The 22,280-nt window shown below is 54.9% G+C and overlaps 5 protein-coding genes across 5 annotated transcripts; 1 reads left to right on the plus strand and 4 right to left on the minus strand.

Annotated features, from left to right (window-relative positions):
* Positions 1 to 222: 222 nt before the first annotated feature.
* BGZ61DRAFT_476312 (fungal-specific transcription factor domain-containing protein) lies at positions 223 to 2,754 on the plus strand (the record flags this gene model as incomplete). The annotated part of the gene is made up of 1 exon (XM_046248790.1): positions 223 to 2,754. One exon carries the CDS (start codon positions 223 to 225, stop codon positions 2,752 to 2,754), a length of 2,532 nt encoding a protein of 843 aa, XP_046105866.1.
* Positions 2,755 to 3,221: 467 nt separating this feature from the next.
* Positions 3,222 to 9,349, minus strand: BGZ61DRAFT_505153 (meiosis protein SPO22/ZIP4 like-domain-containing protein; the record flags this gene model as incomplete). Its single annotated transcript, XM_046251825.1, has 11 exons — positions 3,222 to 3,461; positions 3,527 to 3,702; positions 3,761 to 4,214; positions 4,281 to 4,336; positions 4,383 to 4,902; positions 4,991 to 5,728; positions 5,775 to 6,294; positions 6,969 to 7,165; positions 7,273 to 8,039; positions 8,202 to 8,526; positions 9,194 to 9,349. The coding sequence occupies 11 exons, from the start codon at positions 9,347 to 9,349 to the stop codon at positions 3,246 to 3,248; spliced, it is 4,125 nt and encodes a 1,374-aa protein (XP_046105867.1). The 3' UTR covers positions 3,222 to 3,245.
* Positions 9,350 to 12,903: 3,554 nt separating this feature from the next.
* On the minus strand, positions 12,904 to 17,114 carry BGZ61DRAFT_530864 (molybdopterin binding aldehyde oxidase/xanthine dehydrogenase; the record flags this gene model as incomplete). The annotated part of the gene is made up of 3 exons (XM_046253623.1): positions 12,904 to 14,626; positions 14,675 to 16,873; positions 16,930 to 17,114. 3 exons carry the CDS (start codon positions 17,112 to 17,114, stop codon positions 12,904 to 12,906), a joined length of 4,107 nt encoding a protein of 1,368 aa, XP_046105868.1.
* Positions 17,115 to 18,230: 1,116 nt separating this feature from the next.
* On the minus strand, positions 18,231 to 19,733 carry BGZ61DRAFT_530865 (Aspartate/tyrosine/aromatic aminotransferase; the record flags this gene model as incomplete). The annotated part of the gene is made up of 5 exons (XM_046253624.1): positions 18,231 to 18,727; positions 18,781 to 18,996; positions 19,045 to 19,214; positions 19,262 to 19,594; positions 19,672 to 19,733. 5 exons carry the CDS (start codon positions 19,731 to 19,733, stop codon positions 18,231 to 18,233), a joined length of 1,278 nt encoding a protein of 425 aa, XP_046105869.1.
* A 724-nt stretch (positions 19,734 to 20,457) lies between these two features.
* Positions 20,458 to 21,821, minus strand: BGZ61DRAFT_387404 (kinase-like domain-containing protein). Its single transcript, XM_046242760.1, has 2 exons — positions 21,255 to 21,821; positions 20,458 to 21,203 (listed from the first exon to the last, which is right to left on the minus strand). The coding sequence occupies exons 1-2, from the start codon at positions 21,531 to 21,533 to the stop codon at positions 20,526 to 20,528; spliced, it is 957 nt and encodes a 318-aa protein (XP_046105870.1). The 5' UTR covers positions 21,534 to 21,821; the 3' UTR covers positions 20,458 to 20,525.
* Positions 21,822 to 22,280: the final 459 nt, after the last annotated feature.

The raw sequence follows: 22,280 nt of genomic DNA on the forward strand, positions 1-22,280 counted from the left end.
TGACAAACAAGTGGCGTCCTCCTCGCCGGCTCGTCCATCTTGGTCAAGGGCAAGACGTGGGAGGTCCTCTCGTGTATAATTAACCCTACTCCCAGGTTCTAGTCCAGAGTAGTTTGCATGATCGTTCATCATCGGCTACCCGGTATCCGTCCCGTTGGGGAACCCGTGGAGAGCCCCCTCAACCAACCCGCCAGAGGGTGGGACCCCAAAGGGCACTCGACTATGGCTTCTTCATCACAGAATCCCTATGCTCGATCTCCAAATCTGTCCACCAGATCGTACGACTCTTCTTCAGTCTCGTCCGCTACGTCGCCTAGGCCTTCGTCGCAGTATCTTGCCGGAGTAATGAGCGCCAACCCAAGATTAAATGCGGCGCCGACGCCCCAGCCGATTGGCATCCCGCATCTTCCTTCAGTCAGCCAGGGATTCCAACCATACACCCCAATGGCTACGTCTTCGTCCCTGGGGCAGGAGTCCCTTGCCTCGACTGATTCTGTAACGAGCACCCCAGGCCCTTCAAGCGCCCATCTCCCCGGCTCACAGGGACAGAAACGGGCCTATCGCCAACGCAGAAAGGATCCGAGTTGCGACGCCTGCCGGGAGAGAAAGGTCAAGTGTGATGCCACTGAGACGACGAGTTGCTCCGAGTGCTCCAGCCGAAATGTCAAGTGCCAGTTTACCAAGGAGACAAACCGGCGCATGTCGTCGATTAAGCAGGTCCAGGATCTGGAGAAACAGATGGAACGGGTAAAGAGGGAGAACAATGGCTTGCGGCGGATGCTCCAAGACAAGGACGGGTCGATGGACTTGGACATAGAAGCGCCAGATCAACCAGCCCCTCTACTACCAGCCATAGGATCAGAACCGAAGCGACGAAAACGACCAGCACCTGTCCCGGAGCTGGCCAGAGCACGAGCGAACGTACGGAACTTCTCGAAGGGTGTCTGGAAGCCTCCGGCGCAATACCGCACTCCAGGTCTGGCGTCCTTCAACCCCCCAAAGCCGGAACTTCCTCCGCGGCACGTCGTGGACCAGCTACTACACGGCTACTACACTTCATCACATGCGATGTTTCCGATATTACACTTCCCAACATTCCGAGCGGCAGTTGAAAGCCTATACTCCAGCAGCGGCTTGGCCAGGGCATCGCCAACATGGCTCTCACTCTTCTTCTCCGTCCTCGCTGCAGGGAGTCTGTTCGGCGCTGCATCCCAATCAGCCTCGTTCTACCAGCCTGCTGAGTTCCTCGAAATGGCAAACAAGATGCTTGACCCTTGGAACGACGACTTCGGACTGGATAACGCGAGGGCGCTAGCTTTGATTTCCCTCTGCCTCAACGAGATGAATTTGAAATCCGCAGCATGGACATGGTTGGGCAGGGCAGTCCGAGTCGGCCAAGACCTTGGGCTTTACTCTGAGTCGGGGCCGTGGCCAGTGATCGAGGGCGAGATGCGCCGGAGGACGTGGTGGACCATCTACATCCTGGACAGGACTCTCGCTACCGAGCTCGGCCGGCCAGTCTTGATCGACGACGAGGATTGCGATGTTTCGTTGCCTGCAGGGGTAGACGATCAGTATATTCATGAAGGTGGCATGCTGGTGCCCAACGGTGCAGAGCCACTAACGCATTCGCTGCTTGCTGTTATCCACGTTGTCAGGTCTTACACGGCACTCCTCGCGGCTCTGACGCCACCGGCATTGTCATCGGTCCAACTTTCAACTTTCGAAGAGCATTTCAATAAGTGTCTCGGCACCTTTCCGCCAGCTTGCGATCCTTCTAGCACCGTTCCCCTGGCGCCTCACTTCCTTGCGCCCCTAGCATATCTCTTCCACGCTCGAATGCTCCTCCACCGACACCACCTTGATCCGGGCTACCCCCTCGAAGCCCGACTTGCCTCTGTAGAGAGCTGCACGCACGTGGCCCTTGAGACTGCCTCTCTCCTGCACCGATCGAACACTTCGCTCCTCGCCGACGGGGCAACAGCCCTCCTCACAACGCACATTTTCCGATGTACTCTATTTCTGCTTCTCACAGGGTATCTAGAACACGCCACCACGTGTATCAGAGCTCTGGCTTCGATAAGCACACGGAGAGATGTTGCAACTCCATGTGGCCGATTCCTGTCGTTCTTCGTTTCCACCTTGGGAACGAAGAAGGCTGAATTCGCCAACTACCTATCCCGGAGTGCACCCCCTCCCCCCTTTGGCGCCCCACGCCCGTCGATCGATCACAATTCTATCCTCCAAATGCTGTCGCGAGATGAAGATCTGCTAGCATACGTGTCAGCGGACCTCCAAGCATCCCCAGACGCCTCCTGGCTCTGGGCCGGTCTGGGGCGTGAGGCACAACTTCCCCCGATTTCCTCCCCCGTGATATCGCAGGCCGCAGGAGCAAGCAGTGGTCTCGTCAGCTCGGAGACGCGAACAGGCCTAACAGAGTCGGAGGACAGAGAATGGGGCGGATGGGCGAGGCTTGAGACCGCCATCCGTGGGCTGGACGTTGCGGGAAACGTGACGCCCACTCCCACGCCCTCAAACCCAACGTGGACGCTGCCCCCGCCGATCAAGAGCGAGACGCCTGGCCCAGCGGTGGAAATCCCTCGGCTAGGCGAAGTCCCACGCTTCGGATCCGAAGCCCCAAGGCTGGGAGATGCCAGCGGAAGAGCGAGCCCGGCAACCGGCAGCAATCAGAGCGCGAGCGGGAGCGCCCCTGGGAACTCCAAGGACCGTCTGAGCATTGCAAACATAATCTGAAAGCCCAACCACCGCAGCTCCGAAAAACAGAGAGGAGCTTAATGTCTATCTATCGATGAGCGCACGCCAGGCATTCACCCGCCTACCTTAATGAAATACCCCCTTATATGAGCGTTTCACAATACTCCGGTTTTGTTTTGGTTGGGCATGCTATTATTATTATTATACGGTGATTCATCACTGTGACCGCGCGTTCTGCTGCTATTAGGCGGTTTGCGGGCAAAAGAAGGAGATACCATATCCGCGGCGAGACGCAGCACAGGGATATGGAGGGAGCATGGGAGAGAGCGGGGAGCCAGCGCGGCGTTTGGGCGGAACCTGCTCGTATTTGACGCGGATGCGATAAATAGAGGGATATATACGAACCTTGCTAGGCTGCATAAATGGATAATGTCGGTGTCCTGGGCGAGACGACATTGGTGTTTTGTGGGAATTTGAACTGAAATTATCTGACTCCTACACCCGAGAGAGTGACTCTGAATAACATCTAATTAGTGCGTGTCCTTGCCAAAACCAAGCTTAACGACCCTCTCTTGGAGCAGGTTTCGCATATCGCCGCCATCACTCATGTACTCCGTCATGTCGAGCGCCTTGAGAGCCCATTGATGACACAGGGGCTCGTCACCCCGCGCCAGTATGTCGATAGCGTGGTTAAACGTAGTCGCGACAATCCAGTCGAGTTCGTCTCCCGGGAACGGTTTTTGCATCTGTGAGGGATACGTCAGTGCGAGACAGGAAAGCCAGCGAGTCCAGCAGTTTGATAATCAAATACCTGGCTTCCCTCGCGGGCGATTTGGAGGGCTTGGTCAACCACCTGCAACGCCAAGCTGTCGTCTAGGGGCAGAATTGCCTGGAACATGCAGCGGACATACTTTGCGAGCCTCTGGTTGTCGAAGTCCTCGAGCTCGAAAATCTGGTTGATGATGGCGCGCATTGTGGCGTACAGCACTGCAGCGAGAGTTAACGAAGCCCATCTTTGATTCTCTTGCGCTGGGCAGGCCCTTACCCTTCCCCGGAGCTTGGCTTCTCAGCAAGGAGTCTCCCATGGCCTTGTACATTAACTCATCCTTGCAGATTCTTGCTTTCCTCACAATCTGGCCCAGGTCGTCCCAACCCTTCAGGCAAAGGGCACCTTCAAAATCAAACACAAACAGTGTCGACAGCTTTGCTAGCATATCTCCCATGACCGGTCCATCATTTGAATCCGGCTCGTTTTGAGAAACAAGTTCAAAAGTCTTGTCGAATGATGCAATGTGCTGTCGCATCTCCACATAGCGCTGAAGTTGCTCCTCCACCTTGTCCTCCGTCCTCGCTTGCGATACGAGAGCTGCAGAAATGATAAAGTGGCATCGCATTTCCATGATTTGAACACCAAATATGTCTTTCGAAGGGATGTCTGGAGGAAAACATTCAATGAATGTGAGGCATGAGCTGAATATCCGAACCAGATGCCACAGCCCCTAGACGTGACATTTTGTGACGCCAATGTTGTAAGCATTTTTTCGAAACCACTCCAACTCAGGTACGGTAAACACCTTATTCCCATCCCCATCTCTTGTGTCCAATCTTGAATTTTCGGCAGCTTAGCTTGTTAGTCTAGTCCAGAACGCTCAGTAGAAACAACAAACCTTTCTCAAAGATTTTACAGGTGTCCTCGGCAAGTTCAAGGTCTTGGTTCAGGACTTCGCCTTCTTGACTCTCAATCAGGTGGATCAATCGGATTGTACATCTCAGAATTGAGGGGAAGTGGGATCTTGAGGACTCTCCTGAGTCGCACTTATCCACTACAGCTTTCAGCGCTGCCAACGTACACAACCTATCCCCGACTTGCTGTGCCTCCCTGACACACGCGTAGAGGATATCTTGGCTCTTTTCCTTGTCGGAAGATCTACTGAGGTGTTCAATACTTTGGCAGCCAAGTTCGTGGTCCCAGCCCGTGAGCGAGGCCTTGAACATAAGGTACCTCGTCAGGGGGTCCTCTTGTACATTCGACGGCATGTCATTAAAGGCCGACCGGGCGGCATCAATGTCATTGCAGGCGATTGCGCATATAATGAGTTTCCTCCCAAATTTCCCTTGGTTTGCCTCGCCGCAATTCGAGAATACTGCGTGCAGTGCGACCCGACACCAAAGCTCTGCTGCTTTGTACTGTTTCTTGGTGTAGAGTGCATCGAGCTTTTTCCATATAAGCTTTAAGGGTCAGTTAGGGACACTCACGAAAAGGGGTTTGACATACCGACTGAGCAGCGATGGTGACATCGGCATCCAGCAAGTTACCAGAATCGTGTGGGATCCGCATAAGAAGGCCCATTAGATCAGTGGCGGCATTGGAGGATTCCGGGTCCATCGAGCTCATCCATACACGCCGTACAAGGGCCTTTCCAATCCAATCCGGATTTCCCGATGGTAACAATCTCGTCAGCAAAAGTTCATCAAGTAATCCCATCGTGAGTCGAGAATTCCTATCGTGTAAATCTTTGATACTGTGAAGAAGAAAGCCGAGGGCTGCATCTGAAAAGTCGATAGACCGGATCATCCGCCGCAGGATACTTGCGCAGGCATCCGTATCAAACACCTCGCTCGGTGACTTCTGCAGGATTTCCAGTTTCCAGTGCAAGACTACCGGTTTGTCTCCTATTTCCGACTCAACATACGCCACCAAGTCATCAGCCTCTCGGAGATGCTCCGGAGATCCAATGGCAAGAAGCACCTGGACGAGGTGGTGGCAGATTGCCAGTCTCAGCTCCAATCCTTCTGCCGAGAGCCGCTCCAACTCCTGGCCGTTAATCATCTCGTATGCTCGACGGAGCCATTTCAGAGCCATTGCATAATCGCCCTTCGAGGAGAGGTCGCTTCCGATATGTTGCAGAGTATCTGCCATGTGTTCGGCAGAAGATGGATCGAGATGCTGTCGAAGGGGTTCCGCTTTGCTGTACATGTGCTCAGCTACATCGAGTCGGTCCTCCTTCCACGACTGTCCAGTTGTCAGTAGAATTCGTAAAAGAAAGGGTCATCCTTACTAGAGCCGTGCGCATCGTTAGATACTCTGCTTCCAACCTGCTCCTCAGGTTGGGATCGTCCTGAGAATTCCCGGCCATAGACTTTAGTTGCTCGATGTAGTCGGCAACCTTGTGCAACCCCAGTCGTGCCCCGTCCAGGTCGGACTCCTCGACGCAGAGCCTCCCAACCGTCAAGGCCAGGTGCATCAGATACACGACCTCCTCTTCATCGTCCCTTTTTCTCTTCCCTTGATGGTTCTCTCGCGCCAGTGCATGAATCAGAAAGGCAAACACCCTCGTTCTCACTAATAACTTTGCCCTCCCGGGCGCCAAACCATCATTCTTCCTCCTCCTTTCCTTGATACACTCATTCCACAACTTCCTTCCGCAGTCTTTGAGGGATTTCGCGGTCTGAGGGGAGAGGCTGGTCGTCTTCAGCGGCAAGGCATTGGCCGTGTGGATATTGTGGTTGAGATCAGCGAGGAGAGCCTCGATCGAGGTAGAATCGCGAGAGTTCAGCAGCGTCGAGAGAAGTTCCTTGCTAAAGTCTTGGACGATTCCAATCAGCGAAAATGGAAGCGCATAAGGGGAGGATAATGCCAACCTAAGATGGCATTGATCTTTCTGTCACGGCCCACGGCAACTGGATCAGCGGGTGCCATTCTCCGTACGTGGTGACCGACATAAGATTGTGTGTATTTTGTAGAAATGCGACATCGCAAAATTGGAAAATGGTTTGCGTGTTGGTGTTGGGCAACGTGGAACAGGCGCCTGGTCAGCCAGCTGCATTGGACTGGCAAGAGCGTCCTCAGATGCGCCTTCCCCCCTAACACAACCCACAACACCAAAGCAACATGGCGAATACTTCAATGACCACGACAACGACGTTGATGATTTAGACAGGCCCTGCTATCTAGCCTTTCTTAGATAATATGTACGCATGCAATCCGACCTTGCGCCCCGAAATAATTCTTTCCACTTCCGCTTGTCGCAATGCTAATCAATAGCCTCCGAACCCATTCCTGAATCCCTCCCCGCGTGTACTACGCGGGGCCATATATACCATGATATCTTACGAGAAATAATCCTCATCCTCACTGCTGGGGAGGCGGGTCATGTGGTAAGAAGTTGCCCACGATCAAGGCCGGCCTGGTTTACAGTCAAGTCAGCAACTGGTCTCGCAACCGGTGAAGAGAGGAAGCGCGTGGAACGTACAGTTTATGATCGTCTCGTCGGATCATAAAGGAGAAGCAGCATTTTACAATCGGATGGCTCGACGATGAGCTGGGGTTCTTAAGCGAGCAAGCTGTCAAGAGGGTCTCGTGGGCCGGGTCGAAGGCGATGGTGCCAAACTCTTCCCAGTACCGGACCGTCGACTCTTCTGTGAGAATCTCGTGCAACGCAATCTTGCCCTGTGTCGTCGAAAAAGAGTCAGCAAGTGTCAACCGGGAACGCTAGCCCTTGTCCCCGAAGGGAGGAGCCTCAAGGAGCCATGACGGCGGGGGCGGGGACAACCCACATCTCTCAGTTTATCCACCGACACGCCAATCAACTCGGCCATCTCCTTGTTACCCCGGAAGATCTCGCCGGTTCTCCGCCAGCAACACGCCGGCACGGCCATGCTGGCGAAGACGCGGTCATAATCCATGAGCTGCTTCTCGAACCACATCTCAACGTACACCAGCTCCATGTCCGTCAAGGCCTGCGCCTTTTCTCGGAACTTGGGCCGGAACTGGTTGATGGTTCGCAGGATCTTCTGCTTGGACGACGGCGCGATGTGGCTATCTAGATAGGTGCCCAGACGGGCATAGCCCTTGATGTAGTTAAAGGGCTTGAGCAGGCCGGCGTCATACTTGGCCTTGAGGACGCGAGCCATACGCTCCTCGGGTGTGTCGTTGCCCGAGGGGTCGGCGGCTTGGAGGTAGTACTCACGGGCCTTGTCGGCAGGCACTACACTCCCCGGCCTCAATATGTTCTTGCCTTCGAGGTTCGGCGGGGGCAGCATAGGTCCCCCTGACATGTTTGCCGAGTTGACGCCCCCGGGCTGCAGCGAGTTGTTGTTACCGAAGGCGGGTAGCATTTCCGACTGGCTCGACCGTCTGAATGCCGGGCTCTGTTGATCATCGGACGGCACTCCACCGTCATCTAGTAAGCTAGTATGAAGAAAGTCGTTGAGTAGACTAAACTCGTGAGTGACCTCGGGCGCGATCATGTAGTTGGGGTGGTAGGTGTGCATGTCATGGAAGTGGTTCTGAGCCGTCATCCATGCATCTTGGAAGCCAGCGACTAAGTGGCGTGTCAGTCGATATGGCCAAGGTCAATAAGTCGGTGACGGCCGCTCCCGTTCTCCGCAGTGGGTTAAAAATCAAAACAAGCCAAAAAAAAGAAAACAGACCGGCCCCCCTTAGGGAGGTCCCGGGCAGGACAATGGGGGTGCTCGAGACGTACATTGATTCGCATTGTTGTTACCGTTGTTCAACGTATTTCCCTGCAGGCCGGAGACAGGCCCCGGTTGCACAATGGGCAGCGGGTTGCCTTGTCCTAACACGCCCCCAGTGGCGAACCCTGACTTGCGTCTGGTCCCATCGAAGTTGGGGGGTGGTGGGCCCATGGTGCTAGAGATGGAGCTGCGGGCTATATCGGACTGGGCGTCAGACTCATCGACGACGGAAGAGGTCTGTATGCTCTTGGCCTTTTTGGAGTCGGCATCGCGGGGCTCGTCGTGGCAGAGGTGCCCGATGTTGCGTTTGATACATCTCGTACATGGTCTCTCCTATCCACGCTGTCAGCGCATGGCTTTCAAGGGGGGAAATGCAAACAAGCCCTCCCGTCTCCGCAAACACCACCGCCGCCGCCGCGAGGCAATAGAGGCGGCGCCCACGGAGGCGAGGAACCCGTTCGAGATCTTACATACGAGATCGCAAGTCATGTGCTAACCGCGCACAAGAAACAGCCCGTCAGCCACGCCTCTCAAGGACTCGATGCAAATGCAGGCAAAGGGGGAAGGGGGGAGGAAAGCCCGCAGGCGCTGTGTCGCCTCACAAAGGCGCAGGACAAATAGTCGAGCGCCTCGGAGCGCTCTGGCACGGCGGCCGAAGCCAATTGCGCCTGCGCATGTTCATCCGGTATTGACTTACAGATCGTCGGCAATATACGCAAGCTGTAGGAGCGCAGACGCCCCGCAATGTCAGCCCAAGTTCGTTTCTCGATTAAACATGCCCCCGGCGCTCTCTCGGCGTCAGGCGTGCGGGAGTTGGGGCTCAATGGGTTGCGATGTGGTTGCCGGCGCTCTTCAGCCGCAACCACACTCGGGCAACACCACAGAAGACGGCAACTCCAACGCGACCTGATCCTTGGAGCGCGGCTCGCGGGGGACGGTCGCGGTGACTCCGGGAAGCAGGGGAAAGGCTCAGTCTGTGGGAATGCGTACCGTGGTTCACCTTGCGTCTCTTTTTGGGGCTCTTGTGGGCGTTGGCAGGCGCGGCATCAGCACCAGCGGCGGGCTTGTCGCGGTCGTTCCCCTTGCCGTCTTCCACTTTGACTCGCTCGCCCGCCTTGCCGCTCTTGCTCATGGCCGCGGGGTTCCGGTCGGTCATGTTGTCCTATGCTTCCATTGGGCCTCTGTGTTACGCAATGGGGCGTCGGGTTCGCAGGTCATTTGCGGCTCGTTGCAGTCTTGGAGTGAGGTCTACGGCTCAGGCGAGCGAACAACCACGCATCCACGGGTCGGGGGGTCGGCTGCAATTGCGGTCCGCGGGCTGCGAGCACATGCGCGGCTGGGGCCGGTCTCGTTTTCGTCGCCGGGCGTCGTTCGCGCGTGACGGGGGCCCGCGGGGAAGGGAAGCGATCGACGGGGCGCGGCTGTGCGAAGGTCGACGAGGGGAATTGAAGCCGCAGCGGGTGCGACGGGCTGGCGGCGAGAAGGAGAGGCCAGGGGCAACAAGGCAGAAGCGTCGGGGCCTTGGGCGGGCTCGGGGAGAAGCAAAAGAATGGTCTCGAGGACCCGGACGGTGAAGTTTGACCTGCCGGACCTGGGGCCGGAATGGGCTGAACGTGATTGATTGACCACTGATGGGGGGGGGGGGGGACGAGGGACGGAGGGAGTGGGTTGGTTCAGTGGCCAAGTGGAGTGGAGAGCGCTGGACTGTTCAACGCCGCGGGAGTGAGAGAGTAAGAGAGAGCCTACTGAATTTACTTGGTAGAGTGCACTATGTGGACGACTGTTTAGAGCGCGGTACTCCGTCCAGTACTCGGCGAGACGAGAGAGTCCCCGGGTGGTTGGCTACCTATTCCGCTATTCCCCCGTCTGATGGGATGGGATGGATGGCATCATGGGCATTGACCACAGCCATCTGGCCAGACCTGACCAGATGACGTTTCTACAGAGGAGTCTTGCACCCATTATACGTACCCGGACAGTATTTTCCAGCAAGGGTTGGGGCACTCACCTCACTCTGACGGGGCTTTGACAGGAAACACCCAGGTCCTTGGAGGACTGTTAGCCCCCGGTGCCCAGGCGGCCACAGCACTAAACAACGCTAGAGGGGGGCCGTGACAACAGGCTCAACAGCAGGTTGGTGGCTGATGGCGGGGCTAAGGGGAGCACAGGGAAGCCCGCTCACCTTGCTTCCACGACCCTCCCCGCCTGGCCGCCCGGTGAGCAGTGCCCCTCTAAAGGCCCTGGACGTGTGCTCCGTATATCGCCTGTTACTTGATTAGCCTGGAAGAGTTGCGGTTCCAGGCGACTTCCATCCGTTTACCCATTCCCTTGAGGGCAAGCGTCGGCGTCGCATGTAGTTTTGGTTCGGAGTATTTTCCGTCAGGCCTCCCATCGTGCCAAGTTACTGCGCACACCAAAGTACTTCCAGTGACCTCTCCAAGGCGTCACCGACGTTCGCTCCCCACTTGCCTTCTTCTGGGCTGTTCGCGCTGCAGAAATCCAGAATCGTACATACAACAGGCCTTACATAACATAACCTAACCCACTCGTCACCCAACCCCGGCTTCTCATCCATACAGTGCGAACTCACTCGCGCCTTGCACAGTACCCCGGATGGCCATCGATCGATCAAGCAAAACGGCTTGCAGGGTGAGCGGAAACACACCACCGAACACACACACACACACATAGAGAGAGACACATGCGCACACACCACTTGGGGCGAGTTTGACGAGGAAGCAACGCCGGCGGCTGGGCCTGCTTCCGGCTCAGCCTCCCCGAATCGGGACCGAACGGGATAAAAGGGAGTTGCTGCTACAACAGAAAGAAAAAGGCTGGGACACATCGACCCCAAACAAGAGACCAGCAAAGACTCACTGCGGGGGGCCCGTGAGATAGCCGAAGCAGCAGCGGAAGCGAAAATCTGCTGACGCCTCAGGTTTCCGATTCGTCATTGGCGGCGTCAGGCCATTCTGGACGGTGTTTGCGCGCGCGCTGGGGATTTCTGGCATGATTTCTGCTTGTCCCATTGCTGATGGACGAGATGGGGCCTGGTACGATTTCTGTAGCAATGTCCACAGCTCAGACCAGAGACACATTGTACACATCCTACAAGCCTGGACGGGCATGGAGCCATTCCCAAAGTTGCCCGTTTCGTTGTTTTTTACCACAAACAGTGAGCGGGCGCTATTCTTCGTTACCTACAGGGTGCAAATAGGTTACAGGGTACCATACAGCCTACGGAAGTGTGGTCCGTACAGTACGAGTGAATTACTCCCGGTGACGCAGGTTGCAGCCGGATTCTGCGCCTTACCCAAGGGGGCAATGCCTCACCTGGGCAGCCAAACCTGGGACCTGGGCAGCCAACTGGGCGGCCAAACCTGATTCAACCCACGAAGAAGAAGAGTTCTTTCTAGGCCCTCGTCTCTCACCATTGCCAGAAATCTTCACCGCTCCCCCTCACCATTTTCGGCTTCTCCCAGAGCCCATCCCGGGTGCCGGCTATGCACGGCTATGGTTCTCGCGTCTCAACACTTACTCTCCAATGTAGATCTTAGTACTCCGTACCTATGTCTCGATCAGCATAGGAAGTTTTTGCCTATCAGCTATCTGGTGCCTGAATGATCTTCCTCCTCCTCCACACCCTTGCAAATTCATCCATCCAGTCAAGCCCTCCTCAAATGCCCCATACAATGCATTTCCTTTTTGCACGCCCTCCATAGGCCATCACTACACACCCACACGCGACATACTACGTGGAGTACCAACGCCCGCCCGATGCCATGCAAGACATCCATCCGATTCTGACAATAGCATGTCGCCTGCAAAACTACACAAAACCTCTTGTTTTGTTTTTCTTTTGTTTTTCCGCCCCCTCCATAATTAATCCCGCCAGGCATTGCAGCCGCCCAAGTGCAGCAGCCCAACATCTGCAGATCTTCATGATGCTGACCTTGCCTGACCTGGCGCACACCACACACAGCCTGCAATCTGCATATCTGCAGCCGCCTCTTCTAATTCCTGCACCTGCATATCGGCTACTGCACCGGGGAGGCTGGATGGCTGACAGTGGAACATGGAAGCAGGCCGTAAAACAACTCAATCAACGCCCACCGACGCCCACCGACGCCCACTAGCTGCTGGCCGCGCATGCTTTGCCACCGGCTGCTAGATGCACGTTGGTTGTTGGTTGTTGTTTTGTTTACTTCGTACGAATACGCCCGGTGACTTGAACCCGTCCACACAGACCAGCCCGCGTTGATGCACAATTTATATCCACCTACGTACTTCGTCCAGCCAAGGCGACCAGGCAGACACATAGTAATTGCACACGACACTTACATAGAATCCTTGGTCGTCATCAATAACAAACACAGCACATGTTCTCTTTTCCCGTTTGTTTTGATATGCTCTGCTGGGGCTTCCCTCGGGACATTGTGGCGCCGAGGCATCATCTCAGATACGCTCCGAGTTCCGAGCATCAATGCCCGTGACCTTGCATTCATTCATTGCTACATGCATCCCTCCAAAAAAGTCAACAACCTGGCCCTACCCAGAAATAAACCCTTGAACCATGAAACCGACCTTTCCAGCCGAACCGTCATCGCTGATCTAGCCTTGTCCTAATTGGATCGGACCAACCTGTCACGGTTACTCCTCCCCCGCACTCCCAACTACCGTCCATCCCTCCGGAGCTTCACACCCCTTCCATCAGATAGCCACAAAGAAGCTCTTCTCACCCTCCTTCGGCATGACCCTCGCCTTGCGCATAATCTCATCTTCACACGCTAGCCGGATTCTCTCGGGTGTTGCCGGGCTCTCGAGCCTCAACAATCCCGGATCATTATCGTCTCCCACTTTCGCAGCCACACCAGCGCTCGACCGAGCCGACTTCAGCGCATCTCGGATTGCAAAGAATACCGCACTTCCCATGAAGAATGGTGGCTCCCCCACTCCTCGGCTCCTCTGGATCGTTCGTAGCTCCTTCCACTGCACGTCCTTGAGTAGAGACACGTTGAACGTTTGGGGAATGTCCCGGAACCCGGGGATCTTGTAGGCTCCGGGTCCCCGCGTGAAAAGGTTTCCTGCCATCGGCCCGTTCCGCATCCAGAGTGATTCCTCCATGGTGAAGAGTCCCAGGCCTTGGATAAACGCTCCTTGAATCTGTCCGTAGTCGAGGGCTGGGTTGATAGACTGTCCCACATCCATCTTGATATCTGCCCGTAAACAGGTCCAAGTTCCAGTGAGTAGATCAATCTCTACCTCAGCAGCCGCCACTCCTTGGGTAAAGTAGAAGAACATCTTGCCTTTGCCTGTATTCCAGTCATACCCAATCTCTGGCGTCTTGTAGAAACCCTGGGCCGAAAGATTGACACGGTCAAAGTAAGCTGCATGGGCGAGCTGCTCCATACTCGCCCCCGGGCCAAGCTTCTCCCGGTACGGTGCCAAGCGCTCGTTGAGCTGCTTGCAAGCGTTGAATATGGCGTATCCGTTCAGGTCTGATGACGCCGAGGCAGCCGTTGCGGATGCATTTGCAACCGTGTTGGTTGATGTCTCCGAGATAAAGACATTGTCCAGGGGTACTCCCAGCGCTTGTGCCGCAATTTGGGTGAGCTTGGTATGAAGGCCTTGGCCCATTTCAGTCCCACCATGGGCGACCAGGACAGATCCGTCGTGGTATATGTGCACTAAAGCACCTGCCTGGTTCAGGAACAGAGCCGTAAAAGAGATGCCAAACTTGGTCGGGATGATTGCGATGCCCCTCCGCCGCCACTTGTTTCCCTTGTTGAACTCAGCAACAGCATCCTTCCGTTGAGTGTAGGCTGCCTCGTCCTGGACTTGCTTGTACATCAACGGCACATGCCAATCCCCAAGACCTTGGTTAAAGTGTGTCTGGCCATCATCTTCGTACATGTTAATCTGTCGCAGGGTTTCAACAGGCATGCCAAGCCGATCTGCCACCTCCTCCATGTAAGTCTCGGCGATGAACATGCCTTGGGGTCCACCAAAGCCCCGGAACGCTGTATTTGACATTGTGTTGGTCTTGCAAAGGCGTCCTGTGATGTGCACATTCGGAATGCTGTAGCATCCATCAACGTGGGTCATCGCTCGCTCGCACACAGCAGCGCTGAGGTCAAAAGTCCAGCCCGCATTATTGTAGATGTCACACTCCAGGGCCTGGATTTTACCATCCTTGTTGACTCCCACTTTGTATTTGCCGAGGAAGGGGTGCCTCTGGCCACTGATGACCATGTCTTCTTCGCGTGTGAGCATGTATCGAACTGGTCTCTTGGTCTTCTTCGCTGCAAGCGCCAGCGCCGAGCTGAGCAATACAGATCGGCTCTCCTTGCCTCCGAAGCCTCCACCAAGTCGCTTAACACGGACTACGACCTTGTTCGCCTGTACCTCGCAGACTCGGGCCGCGAAAACTTGTCTGCTACCAGTTAGCTGGTTATCTCCGTCGGGGGAGCCAAACACTTACGTCTCATTGGCATTTTGGGTGCTAGCAAAGATCTCCATTGCACCATCTTCGGGATTAGGCACAACCAGACAGGCATTTGTTTCCAGGTAAAAATGCTCCTGGCCGCCCATTCTGGCCGTTCCGGTAAAAACATAGTCGCAATTCTTGAAAGCTTCTTCTGTGTTACCCTTCTTGATCTCTCGATAGAAGTTGTGGTAGCTTTCTTTCTCGATAGCTTCTTCAATCGTCAAGATTGAGGGGAGCTCCTCATAGTCGACCTTGACTGCCCTGGCTGCGTCTACGGCTTTAGCAGGCGTCGTTGCCAAAACCAACGCAATGACTTGACCGGCAGTGAAGACTTCGTCTTCGGCAAAAAAGACTTCGTCAAAATTAGGAGGGCCAAACTTGTTGGCTTCTGCAGAAGGCATGTCGTCCTTGTCCACAATATCTACCACACCAGGCATATTAACTGCTTCACTGTAGTCAACAAACTTGATTTTGGCGTGAGCCTTCTTTGACAGCACATAGCAACCGTGGAGTTCGTTCTTTAGGGCGGGAATGTCGTCAGTGTACTGTGCTTCGCCCGTCGTTTGCTTCAGCGCAGCGACATGGGGGTTGGATTTTCCTGTGACTTCCTTCATGTACGCAGCTGCTGCATCTTCGTCGACTTTGCCGTCGGAGATTTCTCTCTCCAACTCGTTGATGGCTTGGTTGTCTATGACATCGGATTTCTCATCCAGAATCGCCAAGACATCGTGATAGAATCGGTATACAAAGCCAAGTGCTAAGGCTTTTCGATATGATGCCATGCCACCTGGAACGCTGAAAGCCATGTCGAAATCCCGGCCGAGTGCTCCCATAGTTCCCTCAAGCGTCTCCAAGTCTGCGAACCGCCTGCCTACTAGATACTCCATGGCTGTCTTGGCCGCAACAGTCGTCGCAGCCATACCTCCGTAAATGAGGTTGCACTCCTGGACAATGCCTTCATCATCTAGTTTCACTCTCAGTGCACTAGTGACAATGGCAATATCATCATCCTTGCGCTTCGCCTGCTTGTAGGTTCGGAAGAATTCCCCTTTCACCGAGGTGACTGGGATGCGAATCGATGCAATAACGGCATCCTGTGGCAGAGCTGTTTTTCGGTAACCAGTAAAGAACTGTGACATAGGAATCTCCGTCTCCTTGGTAGCCGACTTGGCGATTAGAACAGCATTTGCGGCCCACAGCACTGGGTTCAAGTCCGAAATGGGCGAGGCGGTCACCAGGTTTCCGGCAGGTGTTCCGACGTTTCGGATTTGTCTACCCGCAAAATACTTCAGTTGTTTTAGCATGCCTTCAAAGACTTGTCCACGCGCATGGCCATAATGAGGTATGGCGTGCTCGCAGATTTTCTCCAGGTCGGTCAAGATGACGTTTCCGCCGATCTCAAGATGGTCATCCTTGAAACTGTATTGTCGTAGCTCAGCGATGTCTCCAACGTAGACGGAGACGGGATACTGCAGCGCCTTGAACTTGGTTTCGATCTGGGTCTCGGTGCTTCCACCGATGACCTTCGCTTCTGGGTAGACACTCTTGATTTGGAGAAGTTGGTCGAGGGTAACTGGTCGATACCACCGCTTTCTCTTGTTGCCAAACGCAAGTGCCCGCATCTCGTGTCTCTTTAGAGCGGGGGGGAAGATGAGTTCCGTGTCTGGGTTGTACTTGATGAACCCTGGAGGCGTGAACCTCTTGATGGTTTTTTCATTTGTAGACTGCTTCGTCATACAGCATCCTCCCTCAGGTGGTCCATTTCCGTTGTCCATACAGCACCCAGACCCACTCCCCTGTTTGGACTTCCCAGAGAGCGTATCAACACTAAAGGTCTGGGCTGCGTCGAGGATGGATCGGTAGCCGGTACACCGACACAAGTTGCCGTCAAAGGCCTCTTCGACATCGTCCTTTGAAGGGGTACTGTTATTTCGGAGCAAGGCGTAGAGGCTCATGACGATGCCAGGTGTACAGAAACCACACTGGCTGCCATTGGACTTTGCAATGCGCTCTTGCGTAGGGTGGGGTTGCTTGCTGCTGCCGATACCCTCGACGGTGATGACATGTTTACCATCTAAGCTGACGAGAGGCGCGAGGCAGGCATTGACGCTCGCATGGTAGACTTCTTTCGTCGTTGGGTTGTACTGGCTGACCACGATGGTGCAGGCACCGCAACCACCCTCACCGCAGCCACTAGAGAGATCAGCATCAGCAATCACGGTGAGGCAGTCGAAGGAGGGGCTGCTTACAGCTTGGTTCCCGTCAGCCCAATACCTCGTAGATACTCGAGCACGGTGATCTCCGGGTCGATTTCGTCAAGGACGACCTTGGTTCCGTTGATATAGAATCGGAGAGTGTCGTCGAACTTGGAGGTCAGCGTCGCCAGCCGCTCAGGATTGGTGTCCCGCACGGGGGAGACGGCGCTCGGCGCCATGGCGATGCAGACAGGTTCAAGACGGTGAAGGTAAGAGGGGCCACGAAGCCAAGAAGCAGATCCAAAGCGTGCGAGGGCGAAAGGAGGCCGCGACGAACAAAGCGGCGCGGGCAATCAGGTTTATGTTGAGGATGAAGACGGGAAGAATGGAGTCAGCGGTAGCGAGGCGACATCTCTCGAGCCGTCGGCTGTCATACCCTACGGTGAACTGCTATATAAGGCAAGGCTAGATAACGGATCGTAGGCCCAAATCCGAAATCGCTGCGTCATCTCGACTACGCCGTAGCAGTAACAATCCCGCTTGTTGCCCCCCGGCGGCGCCTCTGTCTTGCTCCAACAGGAAGCTCGAGATATGTCAACCAGGCCAAAGCAGAAGGGATCGCGTGTGAAGCGCAAGCAGCACGGTGCCGATCAGCCCTGTTCTGGTGGTTTGCGGCCAGTACCAAGCACCAGATTGCCACTGATAAGCCAGATTTGCACCGCACGCCACAGGCGGCTCAGGGCGGGGAAGAGCTCCCTTCCCCACGCTCCAGCGCGCTCAGGCCTACAGGATCCACCCGCCTCGGCCGGCTCCGGCGGGCGATAGGGCATCTCCACGATCGGGGACTTCCACCTTCGAGCCTCCATCTCCAGGCACCGCCCGAGACGGTTTTGTCGAGAGCCCTATCGATTCCGGGTACAGGTTATTATTACAAGTTCCCATGTGGAAGGCTTTTAAATGCGCATCTTCAGTGCTTAAACATCTCCATGTGATCAGCATCATACTCGCAAAACGTCATAATGGCGAAATGCAGCTTCAACAAGGGCCTCCGCGTCCAGGGCCAAGGGGTCGTCCACATGCCGGCACTTATAGGACCCTGGCACTCACCAGCCACAGATTAAGCCTCTAGACGTTACAGCGGGAGCAGTGCAGTCTAACGCCTCGTACACGTGTCGAAGCGCTGACATCAGCATCTCCTCCCAGTCAAAGAAACACTATCCCATCAAGTGGAAGGCAAACCAGTACTCGCATACAGCGTCTATTCGTTGTCATGTAGATCTATATCAGGTACGTTTGAAAACACATACCTCCCTCCGCGGTTTATTGTTTATTGTTCTTGAAGCCACTACCATCACTTATTCCTGGATGTACTTCTTCAGCCCCCTTAGGCGCTCCTTGGCCTCCTCCAGCACCTCGTCCGTTTTGCAAACAGCAAACCGGATGTAGTCCTCCGCCAGGTGCGCATTGGCATCGGTGTAGAACTCGGTCGGCGGGATGGCCGCGACGCCCAGCTCTTGGATCAGAAACCAAGCCAGCTTAAAGTCTCGCGGGCGGCTAGCAACGTGTGGTGGGAAGGGGTAGCCCTCAGGCAGCTTCACCTTGGCCATGTTCACGAGCACAAAGTAGCCACCCTCGGGGTCCGAGTAAGGAAGGTTGAGCTCGTCGAATACCTCGTTGAGGCGGTCGACTTTGCCCCTCATCTCCTTGATCGCCTCATCCCAAAAACCAAACTTATCGGCCTGCTCAAAGCCAACAGCGGCGGCTTCTTGCAGGGGAGACACGGAGGAGTAGCAAATACGGGTGTGAGCTGCCGAAACGTGTTGCAGCAGTTCAGGGTTGCCAATCAACCAGCCTAGACTCTTGTCAACGCCTGCATCGTTATTTGAAGGGACCATCTCAACATACCCACACGCCATCCAGTGGCATAAAAGTTCTTGCCCGCGGATCCCACGGTCAGGGTCAACTTCTCGACCTCGGGAGATAGGGTGGAAATGCGAGTGAAGGGTACGTAGAAAAGGCGGTCGTACACCTCGTCTGAGAGGATGATAATCTGGTGCTTCACGCAAAGGTCTGCGATCTTCTGTAGCTCCTCTTTGGAGAACACCTTGCCAACGGGATTGTCTAGAAAATGTCAGCGACCAACCCAGCTTATGCAGACAGGATACGCACGAGGGGTGTTGATAACGATCATCTTGGTCCTGGGAGAGATGGCCTTCTCCAACTCATCAAAATCAATGGACCACTCGGCAGCAGACGACGTCTTCGTGGCTCCTGTGGCAGGGGGGTGTAGGGGGACATAGACAATCTTGCCACCCGGCATCTCAATGTTGCTGATGTATCTGCACCATGTCAGCTTTACTCGAGCCGAGAACACCATGTCACTCACTGGTCAAAGAAGGGCTCGAAGACAATGACCTCGTCTCCCTCCTCGATAAATGCCATAAAGGCGCTCAGCATACCCTCGTTGGCACCAGTAGTGATGGTGACCTCAGTATCGGGGTCAATCTGGCGGCCCCAGAATGGCGAGTACGCATCAGCAATGGCCTTTCTCAATCGAGGACGGCCCTTGGTGGGCGAGTACTGGTTGGCATCGACGCGGTCCAAGGCATCCTTGGCGGCGTCGAGAATGAACTTGGGCGGGTTGTAGCCAAAGAAGCCCTGGCCCATGTTCACAATTGGCTGGTTGGGCGACGCAGCCGCAGCCTCGTTGATGATGGTCCTGTATATGCGGATTAGAGCCAGATCGTTTACACCAGGGGAGCGCCGAGGCCATGACGCCCGACACTCGGTACTCACCACACATCCTGCCTCTTGCCGGAGACCCTGGCGGCGGGCTTGAGCTTCTGAGTCTCACCCATTTTGGTTGAGAATGCCTTGGAGATGGAACGCGAGGGGATGGTTCGAAGGGCAGTCCGGAACGGGGAGGGGGTTGAGGACAAGGTTAAGATGGAGCGCGACATTAAAACACGCCGTCAGGGTATTAGTCACGGGAGAGAGGAGAGGTGTTTCTGGCCCAGCGTCGCTGTATCTGCGAGAAGACAATTTCTGGCTGCTCCTCAATTGGGTCCAATTCGTCAACTCCACAGCAGGACGCTCACGCGGAGAATGGCTTGCAAACCCGGCGCCAAACAACAGGTCGCCGTGGCTGCGAGTGTGCGACATCGCCGTGCCGGCAGTGAGACGGATGACTAATACGGTGGGGTGGACAAGATCCGAGGGGATTGCGTCATTGCATCCAATGATGAGAACGATTTCTATTCCGCGTAGATTGGTTCGACAACCCCACACTTGCTCACAGGCTCACCAAAGATGGAGCTCGGCATCCGTTGAAGTGGGAGAAAGTGTCGGCGGCCGGCTGGCATCCGATGATAGCCTCTGGCGTGCTAATTCCGCCTCCCACCCTACGCCGATGACGCCGATGACGCCGCCGACGCCGATGGCCGACGCCGGAGATGGAGATGGAGGCGTTGATGCAACCTATACAATTTATTCGCGAAACAATGTCATGACAACTTCACCTCCAATTTTATTTCGGCTACCGAGATCTGGTTTATCATGCTCTAGGTTCTATGTAGTAACCCCCACAAACGCGTCCACTCTATGCATCGATCCTCGCCTTGGCCAATGCAACCAACACATGAACAACGCAATCACCAGAACACGATACTGCTAAAGTCCTTGGGGCTCTTGAAACCAAACTCGTTGCTCCCGGTGTTTTCAGCGAGCATCTGAGTGGCAAAGGCAACACACTCAGCCGCTGTAAACCGCTTCGCTCTCTCCCAGGCCAGCATCTTGCTAGCGAGCCGCACAATGCCGTTGGTCGGGTTCAGCTCCTTCAACGTCTGAGTATGTTCGTAGCAAATTGTAGGATATCTCTTCAAATCATCCGTCGTGCGCAGCTTGGGCCACTGCGACATCATCCCAAGCAGTGTAATCCCCAGCGCCCACACGTCGTCGCTGATCCCACAATGTCGCTTATACCTAGCAATGGTAGGTGACCAGTAGGCCTCCGTTCCAACGGCTCGTCCAGTGAAGGTGGCTGGCTTGACGTCTGCGCAATCGGCCAGCACGATGTCGACCGGGTCCCAGGTTCGGATCAGGATGTTTCGAGGCTTCACATCGGTGTGCATCAAGCCTTTGCCATGAAGGTATTCAAGGGCTTTGGCTGATTGGACAATTACTTGGAGAGTTTCCTTGAGCCCAGTGCCGTTGGGAGAGTAGTTGATGCGGTCTTGTAGTGTCCCTCCCAGGCAAAGCTCCGTGACCAGCAGGGTGCCCAGCGGCTCGGCCTTGTCTTCGTACCAGTCGATGTACTTGACGATGTGATTCTATCCGCAACTGTTAGCTCGTCATCATTTTGGGCTTTCATCTCTACTCACATGGCTCAAAGATGGGAGGATAGCCAGTTCCTTTTGCAACTGCCCCGGAAACTTCGACGTCTTTCCAGCAAACACGCCTCCATCGCGGAGTCTGCGCACCTTGTAGGCGACGCACCAGCCGCCACTGCCCAACAGTGCGCCACGGCTGTACGGCCCGGGAGCGAAATCGCGATTGCGAACCTCAGCCTGATCGTCGTCATCGCTGGTCCAGAGGTTGGCGTTGGCTGTTTTGGCCGCGAGGTTGTTGGGCTCCATGTCGTTTGCTTCCATATCAGCCATAAACGTTGTTACCTGGCGTTGTTGGCGCACACACGGTTTGGCAAACTTTAGTCAAGGTTACACGGGTAACCCAAACCAAGCCTTCGGGCTAGAGCGGATGAAAAGTAGTAAACTCAGCGATGAGCGATGATGAAAGGTCGTTTCGTCACCAAGAGAAAGGTGAATGAGTGCATCTGCAAAGGAGTGAATCTTCGTGAGGGAAGTTCAGGAGGAAAGTCGGATTTATGTATCTCATCACCTCCTGCCGACTTGGCGCTCACATCAATACATTCCAAGGTGAATCAGAAGATCATTTGAACAATGGTATTGAGTTTCCTTGTTCAGTTTGCCATGACCTTGTGGGCCTTGGCTCCGCTGTGTAATGGAGTACAATAGGCGCGAAGCCGTCATCCAGGTTCTCGTCCCGATCCGGTCCTATTATTCAGAAATGTATAAAAGCCATTGATTCACCACCAACAATAGAATTTTCAGCAATTTTTCTTCGCTCTTGAATGCATGCACCATCTAATTCCCATTCACTGACGGCAGGTCTTCCCGTCATTCATTTCGCACTCTCATTATATACACCATTGCGCTTCTCGCATCTCAGGGCACATACTATCTCGTCTCACTACTCACACCCGCACTCACACAAAGAACAATACCATTGTTTGTATTTCTACGCACATCCCTTTGTCTTTTTATATATATCCCTGCGTCTCAGACTCTACAATGGATCCATTCAACCGTCTCGCCCCCGAGCTCCGG

This window comes from Ilyonectria robusta, assembly GCF_021365365.1.
Source record: "Ilyonectria robusta strain PMI_751 chromosome Unknown BGZ61scaffold_7, whole genome shotgun sequence".
Classification (NCBI taxonomy): domain Eukaryota; kingdom Fungi; phylum Ascomycota; class Sordariomycetes; order Hypocreales; family Nectriaceae; genus Ilyonectria; species Ilyonectria robusta.

Bases quoted from the DNA above. Each gene is read 5' to 3' on its own strand.
- BGZ61DRAFT_387404 (XM_046242760.1), bottom strand. From the start codon at position 21,533: ATGGCTGATATGGAAGCAAACGACATGGAGCCCAACAACCTCGCGGCC. The intron at 21,204-21,254 runs GTGAGTAGAGAT...AGTTGCGGATAG, and splicing joins TCCTCCCATCTTTGAGCCAT to AATCACATCGTCAAGTACAT.